Raw genomic sequence first — 23,224 nt, 5'->3', positions numbered from 1 at the left:
CATATAGATCTTGGAGACCTAGGAAAACCATTGTGATTAATTTCCATAAAAGAGGACTCCATGAAAAGGGTATTTTTAACTAGAGAAAATGTTTACAGTGCAAATCCAGTAAATCCTAGTTGTGGTACCTGTGAAATTCACCTAGATGGTGCACTTGTAGCAGGGAATTCTGTTAGAAAGGAGTGTGCTTCCATTTTGCTTCTGTTTATTTGGCCTGTTCAAAAACACATTTGAAAGCCAGTAGAGAAGACTCTTTTTGTTTTACACGAGGCTTCTGAAAATTGCCTTGACTAAAGTGAGAGTACATCAACAGGAATTATGTAGCAAGGTAGGCTCCTGAATGCAACAGCTGAGCTTAAGGGAAGAGTGATGATGGTAATTTAATTGAATTTGTCAGATGCTTTACTGTTGGAAAACGTACCCAGTTCTATTTTAGCTAAATTTTATTTTTAAGATTATTATGTCTGCAATGGAGTGGCATCCTGTCCAGAGTGTACCCTGCTTTGCATCTGGAATAGACTCTGGCTCTACCACATCCCAAAATTGGATGAAGCAGTTAAGTATGAATGGATGATTATTAAGTTTGGAACATATCCTGATGTGAAACAGTCCTGTAGACTTAAATACTCTGTAGTGTGCATGAACAAACGCACATCCCTGTATCCCTAGCACCTCACCAGCTTCTTTTATGAATAACTTAAAACTCAGCTTCTACAGCTACATTCAAAGCAGCAAAAATCTTCAATGCTCTTCTTTGCTGTACCTGCAACTGACTGGTACATGGCAGTGCAACTAGTCATTGCCAAGTTGGAAGACAAGGTGGGGCAAGGAAACACATTAAACTCCTTTAAATCAAAGTCACAAGACGTTCTGATTTGCAGAAGAGGTGTTTAAAATCTGTGACCTTGCAGGACGTGCTGAAATGTTAGTATTAATTAGAATTACTGTATCGGAATTTGCTGGTTTCAATTGGGGTGTTAGTAGGGTGATCCTAAAATTTCTATTAAAATATTATGGAATCTTTATGAACACTTACATAAAATATTAAATTAAGTTATTTTACAATGTGCTTAAGAAAACTCTGAATGGACATGATCAGACACAAAATCTTTCCTTCAGTCTCCACAGGTATTTGATTTCTAGAGTTGATCTTTTATTGTTCTGGTTTATTGTTTAAACCCTCTAGGGAATGCAGGCCTTCAGTAAGACTTCTCAGTCTTACAGTCATTGTGTGCATTGAGCTGTGCTTTGTATTATAGAAGGCAGTTCAGAATTATTGAAAGGGCTAGTTTGCAGACAACTTATATCAGTGGACTTTTATATCGCTGGATTTTGTCCCTCCTACCCATGTTCTCAGTTATGTAGTTAGTGTCATTATTTAATTAGCTACATGATTGGAGTACTTCTAACCAGACGCTGTGGTGATTTATAGGTTAATGTACATTTAATTAAGTTAATATTTTGTGTAATCGACTCTAAAATACCAACAGAAAAATCTCAGGAATCCCAATTTTAGAAAAGAATTAGGTCAGTTGTTTAACTGTACTCAGGTAGTAACAAAAAACAAGACACAAGCTCCTCCAGGAAATGAGTTTGAAGTCCCTGCCCTACATTTTCTCCTTTAATATTTTGTTGCGTGTGCTGTGCTGCTGAGAATTCTGTTTGCCAAACTGACAGCTTATTCTGGAAAATAAACAGTGGGATGTTTATGCTATATGGCAATAGTGATGAAACAGAAAGGAGCCTCTGTCTTTACCGAGGAAGGATAAGCCGGGCCCAATTATTTTCTAACAGTAGACTTTGTACTGTACCTTGCCATAATAAAGCAAGGTCCCTATAAGTGTGTTAAAATACTAATAAGAAATGGAGAAGATGCAAGCACATCATACTTGATTCCATTAAATGTACTTTATATTGTGGAAGCCAGGACAAGATCTGTAATCTAATTAAGCTCGTGACAGACTTTGACCTGCCCATCTTACACACACACTAATCCATCCCTTGAATTTTACCACCAAAATGTCACAATCTCCATTTGAATCCCTGTATCTGAAGTTAAATACCTGTATATGTAAGCAGCTAGATTAAACAACCAGCAAAGGATGAAACTAGTTGAAGCACCGATATTATGGGATAAATCTATTTTACAAAAATAAAAAAATCAAAGTTCTTGGGCAACAGTCTTCAGAATACCACAAAATGGGAATAGATGCCGTCATACATTGTTTTCGTCATCGTTCTCTTTCTTGAAGTATACAAAAAGAAATGGGCTGGCCTTGCTATTACTTTCTGCCCTTTTCCTGACAGGTTTAAATGGAGTCCTGCAGTGTAATGATTAATATCGAGGGACACCAGATTTGTTTGTGATGTCTGCCTGGCCTTGTTCATACTAGCTTAATTAAAGCTGTCAGGGAAGACTCTTAACTGAAAAAAAGATTCTGCCTCAAGGCATGAAAACACATTTCGTGTGGCTCCTGGATTTTCTTCGGTCTTTCCGGCGTGACTTGGGTTTATGTGTCAGGGTGGAGTCTACCAAAACTTTTAACTCCATCTCCCTCTTGAGGACCCGAGAGATAAAAGTATTAAATACTTTCAAGCAATTAATGTGATTCGTACCGCAAAACTGTACTTGCTATTCCTGGAATCTACTTGGGTTATAATTAAGTTATTTTGTTTTAGGGACGCATGGTCCTTAGATGTTACGAATGGTTAAATTGTGTTGAATGAAAACATGGCAGTCAGATTCATGTCCTGGAATGAATCCTCCAATTAAAACTTTTAATCATTTAAAAGGCAGGCTTTTGACAAATTACACATTAAGAATTTCTAATGATTTCCCTGGCATTCCTATCAGATTTCTATTTCTTGAAATTGGGTCTTATCTTTTTACCGCTATGTCGGTAATCAGTTTTATTGTACTTTTAAGAACTCAAAACAGTAGGGAACAGAACAACATGAAAATCAAAACCCCATTGAGAGCATCTTGCTGCCCAACCTTTCCAACCGCCCCCTACATCCCCTGCACCCCGAAAGGACCCTATCAAAAGCACCTCACCTGTCCTCCAACTATCAGACACACCCACATCTACTTCCAAAATTAATCAATACTTAGCCTTTTGCTCACAACTAAGGCTTATACACAATTGGAAACATTTGAGTAGAAGTGTCTTGTAGAGGTCTTGACCATAAATCTTGAAGAAGCACTTGAACATAAGGATAAAATGATGTATTTTTTGTCAGATTATAGCTGGCAAATATTTTTCATTTTGACCTCTTCACTTTACTCAATGTTCTTTGACATCAGCAATTGCATTAAGTGTCTGGCAGTGCGGTTTTAAGGCAGGGGCTCGAGACTACAGAAAAGACCACTGTGAGTTCTAATGGCCAGTTTGGCTGTATACCTGATCAAGGAACATAAAACAAATTTCTCAAGCAAACAAACTGTATAATGGCTACTAAACTGTTGGCTGTACGGTTTTAATCTAAATTATATCCCCTATGAGTGTGGCACAGTGATTAGCATTCCTGCATTGCAGCTCTGGGGCCTTGGGTTCAATTCCAGAGGTTGTATGTTCTCCCTGTGTTTGTGTGGGTTTCTTCCAGTGCTTCAGTTTCCTTCCACAGTCCAAAAATACACTGGTTGGTTAATTGGCTTCTGGGAAAATTGGCCCTGGTGTGAGTGAGTGTGTGTTTGTGTCTGCGTGTCCGTTCTGCGATGGACTGGTGTACTGTCCAGATTGTATCCTGCTTGTTGCTTGTTGCTTGCTGGGATAGGCTTTGAAAAGTGTCATCCAAATAAATTAATAATGATGGCCATACACAAGGGCTTTTCAGTCATGTGCAGTTAACATGAGTGTGCTTTATATAGGTTCCTTTTTTCCTTGCAATTTGGCGGTTACATCACCATGGCGAATTCATGTTCTAAATGTTGTGGTACATTTTGAATTCTTTGGTAAGCATTTCCAGAAACACGATTTCTATAAAAGATTCCCATCTCTTTGCTAGTAATCAAGTTTTTTTCTTCTATGCAGAGTTTCCATAGAAACTGTACTTTATCTTGAAAATACATTTAATTCCTCGAGTGGTCATGCTGCAAAGTGACTTTCGCAACTGCAAAGTATTGAGGCATCAACCTTCTATAAAAATGGCATCATTGTCCTAGAAATGTTTGACACTGACAGAGCTCATATCAAGTAGCATATTCGCATCTCCACACACCGGTCTGTCTGTATTGCAGCTGACAGTCAGCAGACTTAAGGCAGTCAGCATCTAAGACAGAAATCTGAATATCACGGCAGAAAATTAATTCTTCTGTAAATTGAATTGGCTATGTACTCGGCATGCTGTTCTGGCAGCAGTGAGAGATTTTTCAGTTGATCGAAATGCTGTTAAGGCAAATGTTTCTTTTTTTTTACCCAACACAAAATAAAGGCTTTTGTGATTTTAGGGCTTCACTTAAATCTGAGTCCTTAACACACGATGAAATGGAAGTTTGATTCTTCCCATATCGTATTATGTTTAATTAAGACTTTTCATAAGTAATCAATAATACTTGTACCCAATAGTAATACAATTAATCATGAATATTCCTGGCCTGTTTTTTGGGCAGTAGTCTTTATGAATGATGCAAACCTGTACACAGTTACTGACTTACTGTATAACTAATGCCATTTTAATATCGTGAAAAGTTTGCCATATAAAATCCAATTATAGTTAATTATCACAATATTTTTTTTCAATCCTTTTCCTGTGATTTTGAATGGGAATATGAACTGCTTTAGTGCTGTGTTAAGGAATGCTTGTTTAGTCATTTGTCTCTGTAGTGATTGAAATTACTGATTTCTGTTGCTTTAGGGTGTGTGTAGGATTAGTGAGTACAGTTTGGTGAAGTTTTCATTGCCATTAAATTAATATGAGAAATCACATCAACCCATAAGAAGAAATAGACAAAATATTGAAAGCCTATGTTGCATAACAATTTAAATTTGTCATGTTTATGTTTACGTTAGAAACAGCTTTATCTGTGGGTACGCCAAAAACAATGTACAGTACCCTGTATTCCAAACCTTTTACAGAACTTGGTTGAGAAACATTGTTTTACATAATCAGGTAATCAATATTTCATTAAAACCTCCAAAGCAAACACAGATACATGAATGTTCACTCTACATTCAGCATCACAGTATATTAGAAATGAGAAAACTCTGTGTTTCACTGCTTTTGAAACTCAGCATAGACTGAGGCTGTCAAATAAGTTGCTTTTATTTCATGAAAATCTAAGAAAAAACACTTGTGGATGAACTTTCACTGAGCTGCTGCGAAGTTTAGATAAATGGCTCTGTCAAACGACTTTTTGAAGTCACTTTGTATTAAGTCATCCATTGACATGGAGTGACACATTGCCAGGTTTGAAAAGGAATTGGCATTTAAAGAAGTACCTGAGATTGCATTTCAGATTAAACATTGTCAATCTTTGTCACTTTCAATCACACAAATCTTCTACAGGAGAAGATTTTTTTAAATTAAATTATCCTAGTGTGTAATTAGGAATTCTGTCGCTCTATTTAATGTCTTTTGTATCTCTTCACTACAGCAGTAAAATATGAAAAGGAGCATCAGCATGAATACAATATATAATAGCTTGTACTTTAAATTGCAGATAGTTTTCTTCCTAAAAAGTACAATTCTGAGCATCTTTACTATTACATTGTCATTGGACTCTATACTACTCTACCAAGACCCTGCTTACATAATGGATTTATCAATTCTAATGAAAATAAAGAGGAGGTTTAATTTCCCCCCTAATTATTAATTTGCAATACAGGAAGATTGGTTATTAACAGTTCAAGTTCATGACATTTCATATCAATATCTGCAAATCCTTTGTGAAAATGCTTGTGACCTGTACAGCACTGGCTCTGTAGTATGCTGACCTTAAATCTATTCTGTGATAGAATAGAAGGTCAGGTTAAGAACCTTTCTAAAGTTTCTAAGGTCAGTACTTAGTGTGGTAGCCTTGTGTGACTTTCAGTCCATTTCAAGAAGTGAAATTCAGGTATTTTTATAAACTTTTTAATATGTCTGCGAGTCAAAGAGGATGCCAAGACAACCAATAACCTACCTTGGAGAAGTATTGTACTGTACTTTATATCACCCTGGTGTAATGAACAGGTGAATAATTCCCCATTTGTTAATTTGATGTCCACAGTATAAAGGCAACTCATGGGTTAGTCAAAATTAGCCCACACAAGGAGCTGCAATGGAACCAATAGAAATAAATCCTTCATGAGATGTCAAAAATGATTATTCTGAGTTAAATTTAAGAACATCCAAAGGCACGTCCATTTCACTGAAAGATTATGTCCACTGATGGGTCTTATAAAGAAAGTAGGACAGCGTCCAATTACACTGCTCTCTTTTGCCATGTGTAAGCAATAATTATGCAGACTCCGCCATAGGGACTGTCATGACTGTGACACGATTGCACACTACTGTTCCTAGCGGTGTGTGCTAGGCCCTCAGGAGAAGGCTGCACTGTGCTGCTTCTTTGTGTGTCGTACATACACCCAAGGCTTCGATGGAGAAAGATTTAAGATGACGGCCTAGCCTTGTAGCACACAGGAGCTTTCAGATATAGGTGATATTACATCTGAAATGGTCTCTTCATGAAATTAATTTAGCCATCCAATCACAAGAAATGAGTCACCTGCTGTGATGTGGTAAAATAAGCCAAACTGACAGAGAGGGGAAGAATGTCACCACACATGTGTGCCCTAAGAGCCCCAATACCATTTAGTCTCCTGTCTGGAGAGGCAAAACGCACTGGGACAAGATGAAATGTTTTTGTGTGTGCACCTTTATAGTGAGTTAAACATAGTTGAAGAACAAAATCAGAAATAATATATTTTCACCTAAATGTTTATAAAATGGTATTTTGTTTGAGTTTAATAGGAACATTTTAAATGTGCTGTGTGATTTCTGAGGTGCCAGACACAAGTGAAACAGAAATCTAACAGCTAAAAGTGGGTACAGCTGTTGGTAGCTTTACCATGGCACTGAGCATGGCACTGATAGGTGCCTCAAGTCCAAGGTTCAATTGATATCTACCTTTATCATAAAAAGTTGGTATTTTACATTGATGAAGTCCTTAGCCTGGAAAATTGATTAATTCTGTGACTCGCCTGGTGCTAAGACCTCTATGATCATCATCTGAGAAGAGTTTTTACAATGGGATTTAGCTCATTGCTGACCCATTACTGTTTATAAGCTGGAAATTGTCACAGTTATCTGTTTTAACAACAGAATTGCATTTAATACCACCAGATTTACTTGCATAGCTTGAAATAACAGCAAACCTGCTGCAACAATTAGTTTAATTTCATGCCAACACTTCTAATTGTCATATGAAGTGTTGGTAGATGTTGTATGTCATCCATAGGTGGATGCTGCACATTGGTGGTGGTGGAGGGGAGTTCCCATTACCTGTAAAGCGCTTTGAGTGGAGTGTCCAGAAAAGCACTATATAAATGTAAGCAATTATTATTATTATTATTATTATTATTATTAATTATATGCCAGTATTACATCATTTGAAAACTGAGTAAACAGAAAGTCATGTATGTTTCTGGATTCTTCGATAAAAAATGAGAATTTGATTGATTCCAAAAGCAGACATTTTAAAACCAGACTAAAATGTCATACAATAAATAGACAGCTCATTATAAGAATAAACACACTTTTTATCTGAAAACGAAAAGTTTTTTGCCTTTGTGCGGTTTTCTAGGAAAAAAAAGCCAATCACCAATATTACGTTAACAAGTCCAACTGACACTATTCAGAAACTTTCCCTGTTTAGAAAATCATTCAGTCTACACAAGCCAGACCCTGGCTGCAAAGTTAAAACAAAAGGCAAAGATTAAATTAAACAGGCCTGTGATTAGACACATTTGTGTATTTAAGATAAACCTCTCATTGGGAAAATGTCTCCTCTACAGAACAGAGCGGAAGAAAATGCGTGCAGGCTTTGGAGGCTAACCAATTTCAGTTTCCAAAATGGTTTCCTGGCACCGTCTAACAATGTCATAGATTCCTGTTTATCAGCATTTATTCCATCCCTGTTTCCCCATCATCCCCACACCTGAAGAATCCCTTTGGATCTTAATAAGAAAAGGATTTGATTAAATGTAGCACTGCTGCCATGTGCCCGTTGTAACAAGCAAAATTGCAAGCAGTGAAACAAGGGTAATTTTGGTTCATGCGTTTTAAAAAAAAATTGATCTTGGTAATGTAGAATATGATAGGCTTGAGGAGTGAATTGCATTTCTGGGCTTTCACCTTTTAGAGAGCACTGCTGCAATCTGCCTGAAATGAGCACGATTGGAAGAACTGAGAGCTCTGCAAAACTACCACTCAGTTCAGAATAATTATGCACCTGTGTAGGCAGACTTGAGATAAGAGGGCAAGAACGGCGAGGCCTGGAAAATGAATTATCCTCTCGTTTGAGAAGTGGGTGTGCTTTTCAGGGCAGAGCAGGATAGCAGGAAGGAAGGTCACGCTGAGGGTGGCCCAGAATGCATCTGCTCCCCAAACCTCAGCTAGTATTGTCATCCCTAGAGCAACATATACTGTAGTATTCGCAGATACAGTATATATACTGTATATGCACAACAGAACAAATGTTTGTATAAAAAATTAGAAAAAAATGAATACGGTATGATAGGGGCTGCTGCAAATTTTGGATTTCCAGCCAATTCACATTTAAATGACTTAGGTCATATTTTAAAAAGTTGGATTGAGAAAAAGGCTCTTTTTCTCAATTGGTTTTCTACACAAGACATACCTAGCAACTACTGTATACAAAACCAGGGTGCCTGAAGGACCGTACTGATTACCACTGTTTGATTATGGCCACTGAATACAGCTCAAAAATGGCAAAGACGACTGTTTTTTTCCCCATGAGGGGCATGTGGGGGTGTATAAAGAATATAGAAATGCAAATCTCAGTTCCTGAGGATGTCTACCATAGTACTCAAAGAAATATTGGTACTACTTCTAATACTAGTAGATTTTTTAATATGCCATTCTGTTTTTCATATACTCTCTAAAGTGTCGTGACGCATAGTTTTGCCATACCTAAGACAAATGTTGCAATATTCATCTGTTTAACTATCTGATTTCTATTAAACTAAGCAAAAGCTGCAGAACAAGAACACAAAGATTAAAACAATGTTTTGGTTTCCACACCTGTTTTGTCACAAAGTCGAGTAACATCTTTATACTTCTACAAAAACATGAAGGAAAATGTTTTTCTGGATCACAGGGTTGAAAATGTATTTGTTATTAATCGTTTAAAACACGTTTGTAGCAACAGTTTAATTTCCTAATTTTGTTTGCATCCCATTAAAACTGAGAAAATACCAGGTGAAAGTAAGGCACTGCAGTAGCTCACAAAAGATTATTGATATTATCGAATTGAATACATAGAATATATAAACACTGGGTTATTGGTCATGTGAAATCTTTTGACTTTTTGTCTTGTGAGAAACAAAAATGAAACTACTAAATCCCCATCCACTGCCATCATTTAAGAAGCATTAAAAGCGAGTCGCATAAAGGAGAGAAGCTGATGTTGATAATTCTGCCTCAAAAGAAAAATAGGCCATTATTTGGGCAGTGAAGAGAATCAATGATGCAGTCTTTCACTGAGCTGACTCACTTGTTTCATGTCTTCTGCAGGTTTTCAATTTACAACTAATGGCTTTTGTGGAGCTGCAGCTATTTTACATCACGATGCAATATACTTATACGCAGGTGGTTGAATAACCAAAAAAAAAAACATGTTCACGAACATTTTGAAACCTGAGAAAAACAGAAGGAAAAAAAAAAACCAACAGCGCGGTAATGAGAACAATAGGGAATGTACTCAGGGATTCCCACCTTACTAACATTAGCACAGCTTGGAGATTTGAGTATAACACATTATTGAACCAGTTTCAAAAGGGCAAAAAATGAAATGGAAAAAACAGAAATTCTTTATAATCAGCTCATACAAGGTGTTTCATTACCCTTTAGAAACAAGATCATTTGCTTGAGGTCTTTGGAGGAATTAAAACATCTCTATGTCTAGGATTAACCCTTTACAGTCTGTTTCTGCTCAATACTGCACCAATGGGTGACCCTGGTCTTTGCTATAGGACCTTAATTCAACTTTAGTAATCAAATTACAAAAGGCATGAAAAGTCGGTCAATTTGTTGGGAAACTAAGGCTGAATGTGTGCAAAGTTAATGAATCTGAAAAGAAAGGAAAACACATGTTTCTTTCTTCTTGTATTTGACTTTGGCAGTTTTTTTGAAGCCGTTGATTCTGGTTTATTCATGAGCAAACCCAGCCTCATTTTCAGTCATCTTCCCAATCAAAGATGCAATGCAAGCAAGCTGTTTACTTATGATTGATGGAGGCAATCACAGGACTGAAGTCTGACAGACTTGGCCAGGAATGAATGATACAAATCTTTTTTTTTTTCCAGGAAGCTCAAGCCATTTCGTTTCTGCTTTTCCTCTTCTTACAGGATGAGGGGTACAATACAAGGCAGTCCGTTACAAGAATCATGGAGTGGAACAACATCTATTTTTTTAAGAATCAGGCTTTTCATTAAGGGACATACTTTTCTTGGAAAGTCACTATTTCACTAAAAGAAAAGAAAAACAACAACAAGATCAGCAGTGGATGGCTGGAGATCTCAAAGCAGAACACAAATAAAAACGCATTCCAATCAGCAGTCCATCTAATAAAACAACATTTTTCTCAATCCACCTTTTCCTTGGAACAGCTTCAATAGTTGTAAAAAGTTCATTCATGGAGATAAAATTTTAATTCTGTACTTAACATGAGAACTGCAATATGACAGACACATTTCAGAATCCCAGTTTACTCTGGCTGTATGCTTATGCAGAAAATTCAATTCCTCTGCTGGTGCATACATTTCAAAATATTGTGCAAGATGCTGAAGGATTCTTTATAACACTTTAAGAGAATTCTTCACGGATTTTTCTATGTGGAATATCTCCTAATTTTATTGTGTCTGATTTTAGATTTCAGCCCAAGTCTCTTTTTCAGACTAATTATTTCAATTAACTTTAAAGTCTGTTTCCCAGAAAGATTATATAAGATAGGCTGACATACAGCTATCAGGGCTACAACATTTAGGAATTTAAATGTGAGGTCTAAATGGTGCAATCAGGGCCAGGATTTATTATTTTAAACTTAAAAGGCAAACACTAACACAGATATTGTTTTCAAAAACTAATTACAGGGTAAGTGGCAAACCGAAGAGCCATTTAGTCAATGTGTTAAACCCATCCATCAATTAAAATATTCCATATGTGTCACTAGATGGCTTCTTCCTGCTTTCCCGAAACTTCATCTGTCATCCCACTGCAAAGCTACAATTAAATATTCACTTTATTATTATCTGAGTTTAAATATTAGTGTTATTGTTTGAGATCACTGGAAGATTTGATTAATTCCAGACCAACATTATTTTGGTTCATTGATCCATGCAGATTTCACTGAACTATTCATCCTTTGATCCATTTATTTCAACACATTGTCAACATACATGCAGGGAAAATATTTTTCTTGTCCATCACCGTAGTTATAGTTTTTTTTTCTGGAGAGCCGGCAGACAATGACTTCCGTCATGCCCCAAGATATACAGTAGCTGCACATTCAGTGAACACAGAGCAGATATATGAAAATGTATTTTGTGCAGGAGCGGAACCCAATTTTATGGGATCAAATTCCAACTGAAGAGCAATCACAGATGACCCATAAAACAATAGACAAGAGAAGATATTCTTAGTATTTTCCACCCAGATGATGACTTCAGAAACTTGGCTTGAGGTGGAAACAGCATTGATAATTTGAACTGCTTTTTAGGTTGAATTCTGCTTTCAGTAAGCTGTGTGGTGTGTCCTTTAGAGGTCTGAATGGGAAGAAAAGTGTATTGAAAACTGAGCTTAAAATCAAAAGTAATCATTTGAATGCTGGTCATTAAGGCAACACCCTTCAGAAACATAACCTCGACAATATCTACTATGGTTTGAATTGGAGTTAGGATTACCTTTTTACAGTATTTTTAAATTATCTATTTATCAGCTAGGACTGTTATTGTACAGTTTTGATTGAATAAACAAAGGATCTCATACATTAGAGAAAACCTCCTGACAACACATTCTTTGTCTACTGAACTGTTAGAACAATAGTTATCAACACTTCTACCCCAAGACCATAATTAAAACTGATGAGCAAGAAAAACATACTATAGAAATCACCACCAAGAAAAATGTGTGAAACCGGCAAAATTAGGTACAGTAGTTAGTTCACTGACGTAAATTAGAGTGTAGCTGACCCCCACTGCAATTTACCCACCTTGTTCTGAAAGGAAAAGATATAATTGTATAAGTTTCCCAAATGTACAACTCTATTCATCCATATGTTTTGTTTTATCCAGTGCTGTGGGGAAGCAATGGATGCAAGGCAGGTTACATCCTGGATACCAGTCCATCACAGAGCACACACACACACCAGGGCTACTTTTTAACAGAAGCCAAATTAACCTCCCAGCATGTCTGTGGACGGTCGGTGGAAACCAGAGCACTCTGAGGAGACCCATGAGAACATACAGTATAAACTCCATGCAGATACTGTAGCACCCAAAGTCAGAAATTGAACCCAGGGCTCCAGTGCTGTGAGGTAATTAATGCTAACCACTTTGTAGTACGACATGCTCTTTCAGCAACAGGTCGTCCTTTCTATTCTTTACTCCACAGCAACACGCTTTTTGTAACAGAGCCAAAGCCTGGATAGTATGTCATTGTGCCTAAATCTTTTACTTATTTTAAATCCACAATTCCATATCTCATGTACTGTACGACAAGGCTTCAATTATGACATTATGCCTAGCTTCTAACACATGAATCATACAGTTTATCTTGGATACATCAAGATCTCCTGACAAAAAAAAACAATGATCTTTTCCCTTGTATACAGTACGTTATGTAGTTTGCTTCTGCTCCAGACGCCAACAGAGTGAAGGCTTCTTAGTGCCAACAAAAGCGCAATAATCCGCCTTTTGAATAAGCATTAGTTACTTTTAACTTTACCGCACAACGTCTGTCTGTGGTTGTTTGGCTTAAAGAAAAAAAATAGTTTGTTTCACCACACTTGAAACAAATTGTGTTCTAAAGTTTACATTTTGAATACAAATGTATACAGTATGTTACAATTCCATAGAGAGCAATTGTGTACATCATTCGAACTGCAAGTGTAGCTACAAACAATGATTAAAAGTGATAATAAACACCCTTTGGATACATTCAGAACTGTTCAATCATTCACACGCTTCGCTGTTAATACCCTGAAACAGCCGTGTCCGCTAGCAGGGCTGTGCCCTGTGTGACTACGGGTTTGTTCGAGGGTTTCTCCCGGGAGCCCTACAAATGGACTGTTTGAGAAGCTGCGTCATGTGACGGCAGTGGAAAAATGGCGCAGCTGCGGGGATCTGTATAGCAAGTACCTGCTACAGCTCCCGTATATATTGGGACATTTTATAAAATAAAAAAAAAAGAGTGTTGGAAATATTTTATTTTTGAAGCAACGGGGAGTCGACTTGTAATTTGTCAGCTTCTGCTGAAGTTAGCTCGAGAAAAGAGTGGGAAAGGAATGCGTTACCGTGCGTGCGAATAAAATCACGGTCTTTACATTACAGCTTCAGACTGTCGGAGATGCTGCAGTAGTGACAGGGTTGGTAACAGATTCCCGTACACAGCTGGGAAGAGATTACGGATAACAACATTGCACAGATAATATATACTTTAGCAAGACAGAGCGAGGATAGACGGGCGAAGTGTAAGGAAATGCTCCGTTTTCAGAAAAAATAATTCATTATAACATTTTTATTCCATACTCCTAACGTGAATTACAAGAGATTACGGGGAGCTGAGAGGTTTATGCAACTTTGACTTATTTTTCCTTCCATGAAAACGAGTAAATCACGCTTTGGCTTCTTGGGAATTTTACCAGGATCATGTGGACTCCCACAGAAGAAGAAAAAATTGGCGTCGGTAAGTTAATATTGTTCGCTTATTTGAGCAATCCTTTGATTTTTTTTGTTTAGTTTGGCATTTCGTCCATTCACAACTATTGATTTATAAAAAAACACATTAAACTCATAATATTCAAATAAAAATATGCTGTTGCGGGGTTTAATTTTAGTTTTGGGTTTGTAGGCGTAGATTAAAATCTGGTTGGAACAATTGTATTTTTATGAGAATTTTGAATGTGGTATCTTTTATTATTCTCATACAAGCTAAATGAAATCACTGATAGCGATAAAGCATGTACTGCTATTGAAAACGTATACGAAAATTAAACAGGATTTCAAAATATAATCAATATTTTAATGTTTTTAACGATGTAATCTTTATTAGAGTTCAGCTGATGCTGGTTATGTTCTGGTTCTGCAGGTTAGATTGTGTTTCTAGAGAAACATGGCATCCCCATGCATAAGCAATATATATATATATTGCTGTTAATTGTGCAGGTGTAAAGATGTTATCTGGCAAGCCAGTTCAAGGTGTTGAATACAGTAAACAGATTTTCTGTGCTTTACAAACGGCAAAAGTGTAGTGCTATATCAAACAAACCGTCAGGGGACGCTAAAAACACCTTTCTTTCAAACAGGTGTATGGACAAAAACTATAAAGGAACCCTTTTAGTATAATAAACACCGAGAACAGCAGCGGTTATTAGAATTTAGTTTTCTTGACATAGACCCTACAATGTCTAGGTAGTGTTTGTGAGTAATGCACTATGAGTAAACAAGAAGATCATTAGCGCTCCTCTGGGCTGGAGAGCAATCGATAATAAAATATCCAAGAAATCTCACGTAAACCATTCCCGTTTCTCGTGAAAACGATTTTCTGATATTAAATTATAGTCATAGTTCACTCTGGAACCAAGTGTCATGAAGAAAGATAAAATATTCCTGCAGTCGTCATAAATACATCGGCTTAATACTATTTCCAACACTTGCAGTAGGGTTTAACTGCTCCTCCTCAGTTCGTGTTATGTTTAAGTGTCTCGAGGTGTTCGATTAATAATTTCTAAGCAGTTTAGTTACGACTTAAAGAGGAAAATCAAATCATCGGTCAACAGTAGTCCATACTTCCTCGCATCTACCTCTCACAGTGATAGTGATCTTTATTTTGTACAGCACAAACCGTCAGTGTATTTCAAAGCTCCATTTCCCATTCCGTCTACTGAAAGAGGGTAGCGCCCTGCTACAGTACAGTTTCCGATCTAAAAAGCAAGAATCAATGAATGAAAAAAGGAATCAAATAAGCGAATAAAGCTGGTACAGTTTTGCAGTGAATGAAATTGGTGTTGATGCGCAGGCTTGTTCGCTAAGAGAACCAAGATTGAAAAACATGAAGGGAAATTCTACTTGCGCTGTGATAAAACGAAAATTCCTATGAGTTACTATGATATTCCTATTCCCTATCACTTTGAAACAAAATTGCAATTCTGTACTGTAATATTGTTTTCCCTGTCTGAGTCATTCAAATGAACACAATTAACATGATTAGCGCCCTCTGGTGTCTAATATATATATATAAATGATTGATCGAGCACGGAGGACGAGTCTAAAAATCAAGTTTAAATGTAACCTGCGGTATTGCAGTAAATTTGTCCGAGGTTACTGTTCAAGACAAATTAAGTATTTAAAAAATGTGCTTTGAAAGGGAATATTGCAGCGTTCGGAAACCTGTGTGCGCGTGTCTGAGAGGATAACCGCAGTACGTGATCTCCTGGTTTTCTAGCTGTACGACATACTGTAGCATAAAATAAACACGTTCTTTCACACGACTATAGAATGCTTGCAGCTTCATCACTGACGCCTACGCTTTGGCAAATAAGGGTGTGCAATCAGCAAGCTACCTCTGCGTGTATCTCTCCAGCATTAACTACTTGGAGAAGAGGAAGGGTATTCAACTACATCTGTCTGGACCCCAATTGAATACTTGAGACATTTTGCTGACCGATGTTCATCCCAGGAGAAAGCACTAGTGAAGAGCTTGTATCTTAATTAAATATAATAATAAAATAATATCGACAATGATAAAGAAGTTTGGAAAATAGGGTGATGGATTGTTTTTTTTTTATTCTCCTGAAAATTATAGCCCAAAGTCATCTTGGACAACTTTTTTTCTTTCAAATATGTGATTCTTTAATAACCCTAGCAGGTACATACTTTTGTTCAAGGAATTTGATCAGTGAATGTTTTCTAGACGATTAACTCATTGACTCATAAGCCTAGGTATTTTTATTTTATGACCACAGAACGGATAAGCCTGGTTGTTTTTTTTTCAGTGTATGTTTTGCTCTCTATTATGAAAACAGAAAACTGTTATAGGACTTCCACTGTCACTTAAGGTTTTCCATAGTCTGCCTGGAAAGTAACACTGAATCGATGCAAGAGTCTAGCCTTTTTCAGTGAGATGACTATTATATTTCTTCTCCCTGTGTTCTGTCTGTGTCTCTGTGTTTTCATAGTACTGTAAATAGTGCAGTGGAGTGTGGACATCATTTCTGGTTTACAGCTGTGCTCTTTGTTACAGTTTTTCTGCAGAAAAGTGATCAGACAGATCTATTGCTTTTTATCTATGCCATTGCAACTCTAGTGCTCAGGTTAAGTCTAGCTTTGTTGTTGGGATAGGTTATGCAGTATATGCTGTAACGAAAGCTATTGTCATTAATTGTGTCAAGGCATAGCAAATTTAGTTACACCAGTTCTAGCTTTTGCACAGTTTAGATTAGAATCATGGTTTGACTTGAGGCAAGCATATTCATTTTAATTTACTTGAAGGTTACAGAGGAGTCTCACACCACAGTTTAAGAAGGATATTTGAATCAAATTAACTCTGATGTTTCATGGCAGTTTTAATCTCATAACCACCCTTGAGAGATAGGAGTGGTGAAAAGCTCCTTTTAAAAAGACTTGATTAAAAATAATCTTTATAAATTGGAATCTTAATGGGAAAGTATATGTGCAGATTGCTTTTTTAAAATACAATGGGGTTGAAGTAGAAGCAAAAATATGGGAAGGATTAAAAACTGCAAGTGTTTTGCTCCAGAAGAGAACCATTGTAGGTCATCAGGTGGCTGGAACACTTTCACATTTCGTGTCAGCAGCTAAATTCTGTAGCTGTCTCTGATGGTGACTTCCATGAATGGCAAAAAAAAAAAAAGTGCTGAAGACCTTCACTTGGATCCTTTCACAAGATTCTGCAAAAGCTTGTTTTGCCATCTCATCTCATTTTCTAACCGTGAACTGTTGGTGGTAACAGGCTGTGAGGAGTAGACCGGACTTCTCTCTCCCCTGCAACAGTCTCCAGCTCCTCCTGGGGAACTCCCAGGTGCTCCAGGCCAGCTGAGAGACGGGACCTAGGTCTGGCCTGGGGTCTCCTCTCTGTGGGCCGTGCCCTGTACACCTCCGGTGGGAAGCACCCAGGAGGCATCCTCACCAGAAACCTCAATCTGGAGGAGCAGAGACATGTGACAGTGTGGAGTGGGAGGCGCTGTGATGAGCACCGGGGAAAAAGTTGACGCCCCCAGTGAGGTTAGCAGGGACCAAAAATAATACCAAAAAAGCAGAAAAATAACAAAAAGAAAGAGTACTGCTGTGCTGCATTACCTCCAGGCTGGGCTCACTCTTTTTAATGGGGTCCAGCCTGGGAAAACAAAAGAGCCCCTAGCACAGCCGTGACCACACCGGACTGACCCTATTTAGCGGGGTCCAGTCTGGTGAGCAGGGTGCCTAAGGCAAAAACAAAACAAGGACTGAGTGCATAACAAAAATGCGTGTGTATGCCCGCCCCAGTGAAAGTGCATGATGGGACAGGCAAGAAGAAAAATGAAAAAAAAACCTTACGTGGTTTCAATCCCCTCCGAGACTGTCGGTGAAAATTCCCCCCTTCCGGGGATGTCCCTGCTCATCCTGTTGGGGTTGTCCAGTGTGCCTTTATTGGACCTGCCCAGCTGAGGCTCATCATCTAGAAGCCAGGACAGCTGGTACTAGAAAGGCAAGGCTCCGGCTCCACACTGGGCACGCCCCCACGTAATGCCACAGACTACTCCAGTGTCCTTCCAGACTGCTGAGCTCCTAACCATGTCATGAGTAAGCCCTGGAGCCCTATGGACAAACCTCTTTTCTGCTGCTTTTACCTATCATCTCATTCTTTTGGACGCTACTCAAACTTTCTGACCGTAGGTGAGGATTGACCTGACAAGGACTGAAAAAAACAAAACCAGAGACTGGTCCAGAAATCCAGCTCCTACTTCACCACCATGAATTCCTTCATTCCACCATCTTCATTAACTATTTATTTGTTATGACTTTCCCAAAACATGTATGTCTGTATTAAATCTTCTGTACAGAATGTTCATTTACAGCCCCAGGATGTGGAATCCCCACACAGCTCTTGAGGACAACTAGTTTAAAATGGAAAGACTTGTTTCACAAGAGCATTTCTTGCTGAGCATAAATTTTCATTTGTGAAAAGAATAAATCCTGAGGTTATAATTTCCCTATTTGTATTGCATTATTGTGCTGATATGCGTGAATAAATGTGTACAGGTGAAGAATGTAGAGGGTTGGTCTGTAATTACTTCCCATTTGTTATGGAACAGATGGTGGATAAACTATGGGATGTTTGTGTGATACAATAAGTTAATATGACTGGGTGATATCTTGGGAATTGTTTCTCAAGATTACATTAGTTTAACTATCTAGTTTAACCTTTGCTGTCTTATCATGGCAATTTCAGCTTTAGCCAACTAAGGGTATTCTAATAAAATAAATCAATCATTTTTAGAAGGTGTTCAGTTACTTCTTATTGCAAATGTGTATTATCCTCTTTTGCTTTCTTATTGAAATAATTTTGTGCTGCATTTCTTTCATTTGTATAAAAACAACACCGAAAAGCTCTGAATGCCTTTTTGCCTGTCGGATTCTAGAAGCCTGTCTCTTCTTTCTGAATGGCTGAGTGAAATAGCCCACTGTGAATTGATCATAATTGCAGATGTGGCAGATTCTGATTAATTTTGTCATATTTTACATGGCTGGATTCAGATGCAAGATGGAAACTAATTTAATCACCTAGAACTAAAGCAGCCATTCAATTAAATAGCATTTAATCGTGTACCCTTCAGTGCATACTTCCATGTTAAGGATCAAGGCTTAGAAATGTTTAGAACACCACTGTAATTTAGGTATCTGAAAAGGTATGGTAGCTAAACATGTTCCTGTTTCACTGAAATCTTCTACTACACATTTATCCTCCTAGTTTCTTAAGGAAAATCACCACATACTGTACATAGCGACTTTGGTTACAAAAAAGGCTTTGGGCATATCCACAGATGTATTCAGATCTAAATAAAAGATGCATTCACTTGTTATTCATTAAGTGAAATAATTAAGCAAATATTACAAATAATAGTGCTTTATGAAGGCAGTGACTTGCGTCGAAACTGTGGTTTGTAGTCTTCGTCATTTAAATCATTTAAGTGCCTGCCACTATCACCGATTGCATTTCTGTGTTTAGACTGTCCTCTTACCAATCCTCTACCATGAGTTTGTAAATTTTGAAGTTGAAGTTTTAGGCTCAGCTGACTTTTCAAATATAAAAGAAAACACCTGATAGAGAGTTTAAAGTATATTTGCAATATATTTAAAGTACAGTATATTTGTGTGCACTGCATAGAGTTAGAGAGAATCCAGGAATCTTATGTCAAAATATAATAGAGACAGTAAAAGCAGAAAAAATGTTATTTCTTTGTGATTAAGAATAAAGTTTGAAGCACCAAATTATTTAGGCTGATTATTATATTTGAACTGAAGGAAAATTAATCAGTGATGTTGAGAATGTATGTTACACCGTGTTTAGGTTAGTTTTCCAGAATTTGTTTCATACACATAGACTGCAAATTAAAAATAAGTGAAGGATCCTTACAATTCGGTGGAGAAATGTCTCAATTATTCCTGTTTCCCTGATGTGACAGGGGCTGGCCCTGATTGTCCCCAGCCATCAAAAATGCAATTTTGAGCTTTTGTGAAAGTGGGCTCAAATCATTTTTTTTTGTGTTGTGGCAGACAGATTATGAGATTATTAAAGATTATTAAAAAACAACATGCAATGCTGCAATGAATGGAATGAAATGGCAACAAGTCTATTTATATTTATGTTCCATACATACAGTAATAACAAAAAGCATGAACATGTAAGTAACTGAGATTCTTGAAGGATGTGATTGAGCCTACCTGCTATCAAAAACACACATTAGGAGTGGAACAATGTCATATATGTTTTGAAAAATAAATATTTGTGTAAGATAACCAGACCAGTTTCATATTGTTGGACTATATTTCAGAACAGTACTGTGTTCATTTATATGGATATATAAACAGTTAAGAATGAATGTTTTGCCCTTTGTTAATATTTATATACAACAAGTAGAGTCTGCCTCCCTTGAATGAATATGCCTGAATAGCATATTAAGTTCCATGTGATGAAAGGTTTTCCTTTTGATTCACCTGGTTACATGTGTGTGTGTCCTTGCATGGCATCGGGAGATAAATTGCACATTTTGATACGCAGGCAGCTGTCTTGGCTGCCATTGCTTTACCGTATCAACTTTACTTTGATGTGCTAATCAACAAGAGAGGTTTGAGCATACTAAGAAATTAGGTACGTGAATCAGGGTTTTACTGACTTATTGTAGGAAATTTAAAGTTCAAGGCCCTGGTTTCGCTGTTTAATGCAGGGTCGTTCCATCATCTGGGAAAAATTGTCCCTATCTGCTTATAATACCCATGTCATACTGCAATGATCAAAGGCATTTAAAATTACGGTAAGATATGTGGATGGAATGTAAACCATAGTGAGCTGTTTTCCTCATAGAAGAGTTTAGGGTCATTGTGGGTTGCTCACAATGCAAAAAGGGACAGGTGATTTTTTTTAAACTTATTTTTATGTAAGTTTTGCAATATTTTGGTCAAGTTTAATTTTTTTTTCTGTTACCAATGAAGTATCTTTCTTGCTTTTACCCATAAACGCAGTTTGGAGTGTTGGTTTTAGTGTCAAACTGACCTAGCTGAGGGTTGATCTTATGCTGCGACTTGCTAGTATGTAATTTCAAACTCAGACTCTTTAGATCGATGCAGGGAAAAGGAATTGTTAATCATAGAATGAAGATATTACTTTGTAGACAGTCCTTCCAGTGTGAATTAGCAGTGGTGTGGGAATAGAGTAGCTATATGAGCACAACGTGTTACCTTGCATTGATCTAGCCCAGTTTTAGGTCAGGACTGGCAGTAAAGAAAATCTGGGTGAATCAGGCCAGTAAACACTTTCACTGAGCCAGTTTTCAAATGGAAACGTACAGCTTTGGGGATTGTTGTGTGGAATTTAAAAACTGTAGAAATTTGAATAGATTATTGGCCTTTTCTACTGTAATCTATGATTAAGACCTCTTTGCTCAAAGATCTGTCAAACAGATCTTTGAAGCACACAGATTTAAATATAAATTAGCACCTCTTTGGCATTCACGTCACTGCTCTGACCAAAAACAGACCACACTGTGAGGTTATTCTGGAGGTAATACAAAATAGGAAATCCATCACAGATTTCTGAAATTTCAATGCTAAGGACGCTGGCAAAAAATAAGGTTAAGTGCTCCATTAAAAAGATCCCTCATCTTTACTTGGAGGTATTTTTTTACACTTTAGGCCCTTTTCCAAGAAGTGCAGATTGTACATAATGAAGAAAAGCCAAGACTAGTTAGTCACAGGAACCTATGAATGATCCCTCTACTTTTTAAAATTGGCAGTTCAATATTTAGGGCTGCCATCCAAACAGTGTTACAGTGGAAGTCAAATAGAACACTGTAATCCTTCTTCTCTTTTGTAGATCAATACTGTGTTCCATTCACATTTCCTTAATGCTTCCTGTGATAATGCTGTCCAGAATTGCACTGTGACTGTTAATGAGCAGTTTGGCCAATAGGCAGTTTGGAATGGAATCATGTTGTGTAATCTTTAGATGACACAGGGATACTGTGGCTCATAAGGCCTAGCTTTGAAAGCTCAATATTTTCTCTGTCAACAGAAGTCACTATACATTCATTATGTGTGATTGTAGAATGAAATAAATTGTATCTTATACACAATCATGTGGTGCTAAATAATTTTTTCAAACATGTACTAACAACACTAATAAAGAGCCGTGTTCATTTCCTTATCTTGTAAAAGAAAACAAATACATTGAAACCTGTGTAGACTGTATAATATAAGAGCATTATACAGCAGACAGGAAGCCATTCGACCTGTCTACACTGTTGTTTGCTATAACCAGATGCAAGAATCTCTTCCAGCCATTTCTTGAAAGAAGCCGAGCTATTGGCTTCAACAGTATGGCTGAGTACTTCCAGTACTTGTTCCAGACCCCCACAACCCTTTTTGTAAAAACAAAATCCTTCCTATTCTCTGTATTAAATGCACTAGAACATAGTGCCAGCTTGTGTCCTCCAGTTTGTTTCTTGCTAATTCTAGGTTCTAAAAAAAGAGAATTAAAAAGTATTTGAATCCATTCTAACATGCAAAGAACAAGTTCTAGACAAGAAAGAAAACCATAGAAGGCTGATAACCTTGAATCTTTGAATTTCAAGAGGGACATAGCTGCTGACTTTGTAAAGAAAATCACTACCTTTTTGAAGCATTTTAAATGCTGCCTGTGTATTTATTTTGAATACTGAATGTACTGTATAACTCTCCGTATCACTATGATGCTCAAAGCATGGGTTTCTTTTGCAGTGATTTGGCTTATTATGAATATCATCATGAAGTCAGGAAAGGTTCAGAATACATAGACAGCTCAGTGCTACAAACATTTATGAATCAGACCAAGGTTAGATAAAGAAAAACAGTGGCCTTGCTGTAAACAAATCCACTTTTCACTGGGACAGAAGTGTTTGCATTCCAAGCTTCAAGTGGGAGGTAACTCATGGAGCCTTTCCAAATCGTTCAGAAGTTTCTGGCATATTGCAAAAACAGCTATTCACACTGCCACTTAATGAATGGACCTTTGTGATGCAATGGGGCAGACA

The 23,224-nt window shown here is 37.3% G+C and overlaps 1 protein-coding gene across 11 annotated transcripts in view; it reads left to right on the top strand.

Annotated features, from left to right (window-relative positions):
• The first annotated feature begins 13,543 nt into the window (after positions 1–13,543).
• dock3 (dedicator of cytokinesis 3) overlaps positions 13,544–23,224 on the top strand; it is a 253,825-nt gene continuing 244,144 nt past the window's right edge. For all 11 annotated transcript variants that reach the window (XM_069189418.1, XM_069189422.1, XM_069189417.1 and 8 more), the window contains exon 1: positions 13,544–14,124. In XM_069189418.1, the coding sequence (XP_069045519.1) occupies positions 14,088–14,124 (37 nt within the window). In that variant the 5' untranslated portion in view covers positions 13,544–14,087. The remainder of the gene's footprint in view (positions 14,125–23,224) is intronic.

The sequence above is a fragment of the Lepisosteus oculatus genome, chromosome 4 (assembly GCF_040954835.1).
Source record: "Lepisosteus oculatus isolate fLepOcu1 chromosome 4, fLepOcu1.hap2, whole genome shotgun sequence".
Taxonomy (NCBI): domain Eukaryota; kingdom Metazoa; phylum Chordata; class Actinopteri; order Semionotiformes; family Lepisosteidae; genus Lepisosteus; species Lepisosteus oculatus.
The sequence above is the reverse complement of the archived record's forward strand: the minus strand, read 5'-3'. Positions and strand labels throughout refer to the sequence as shown.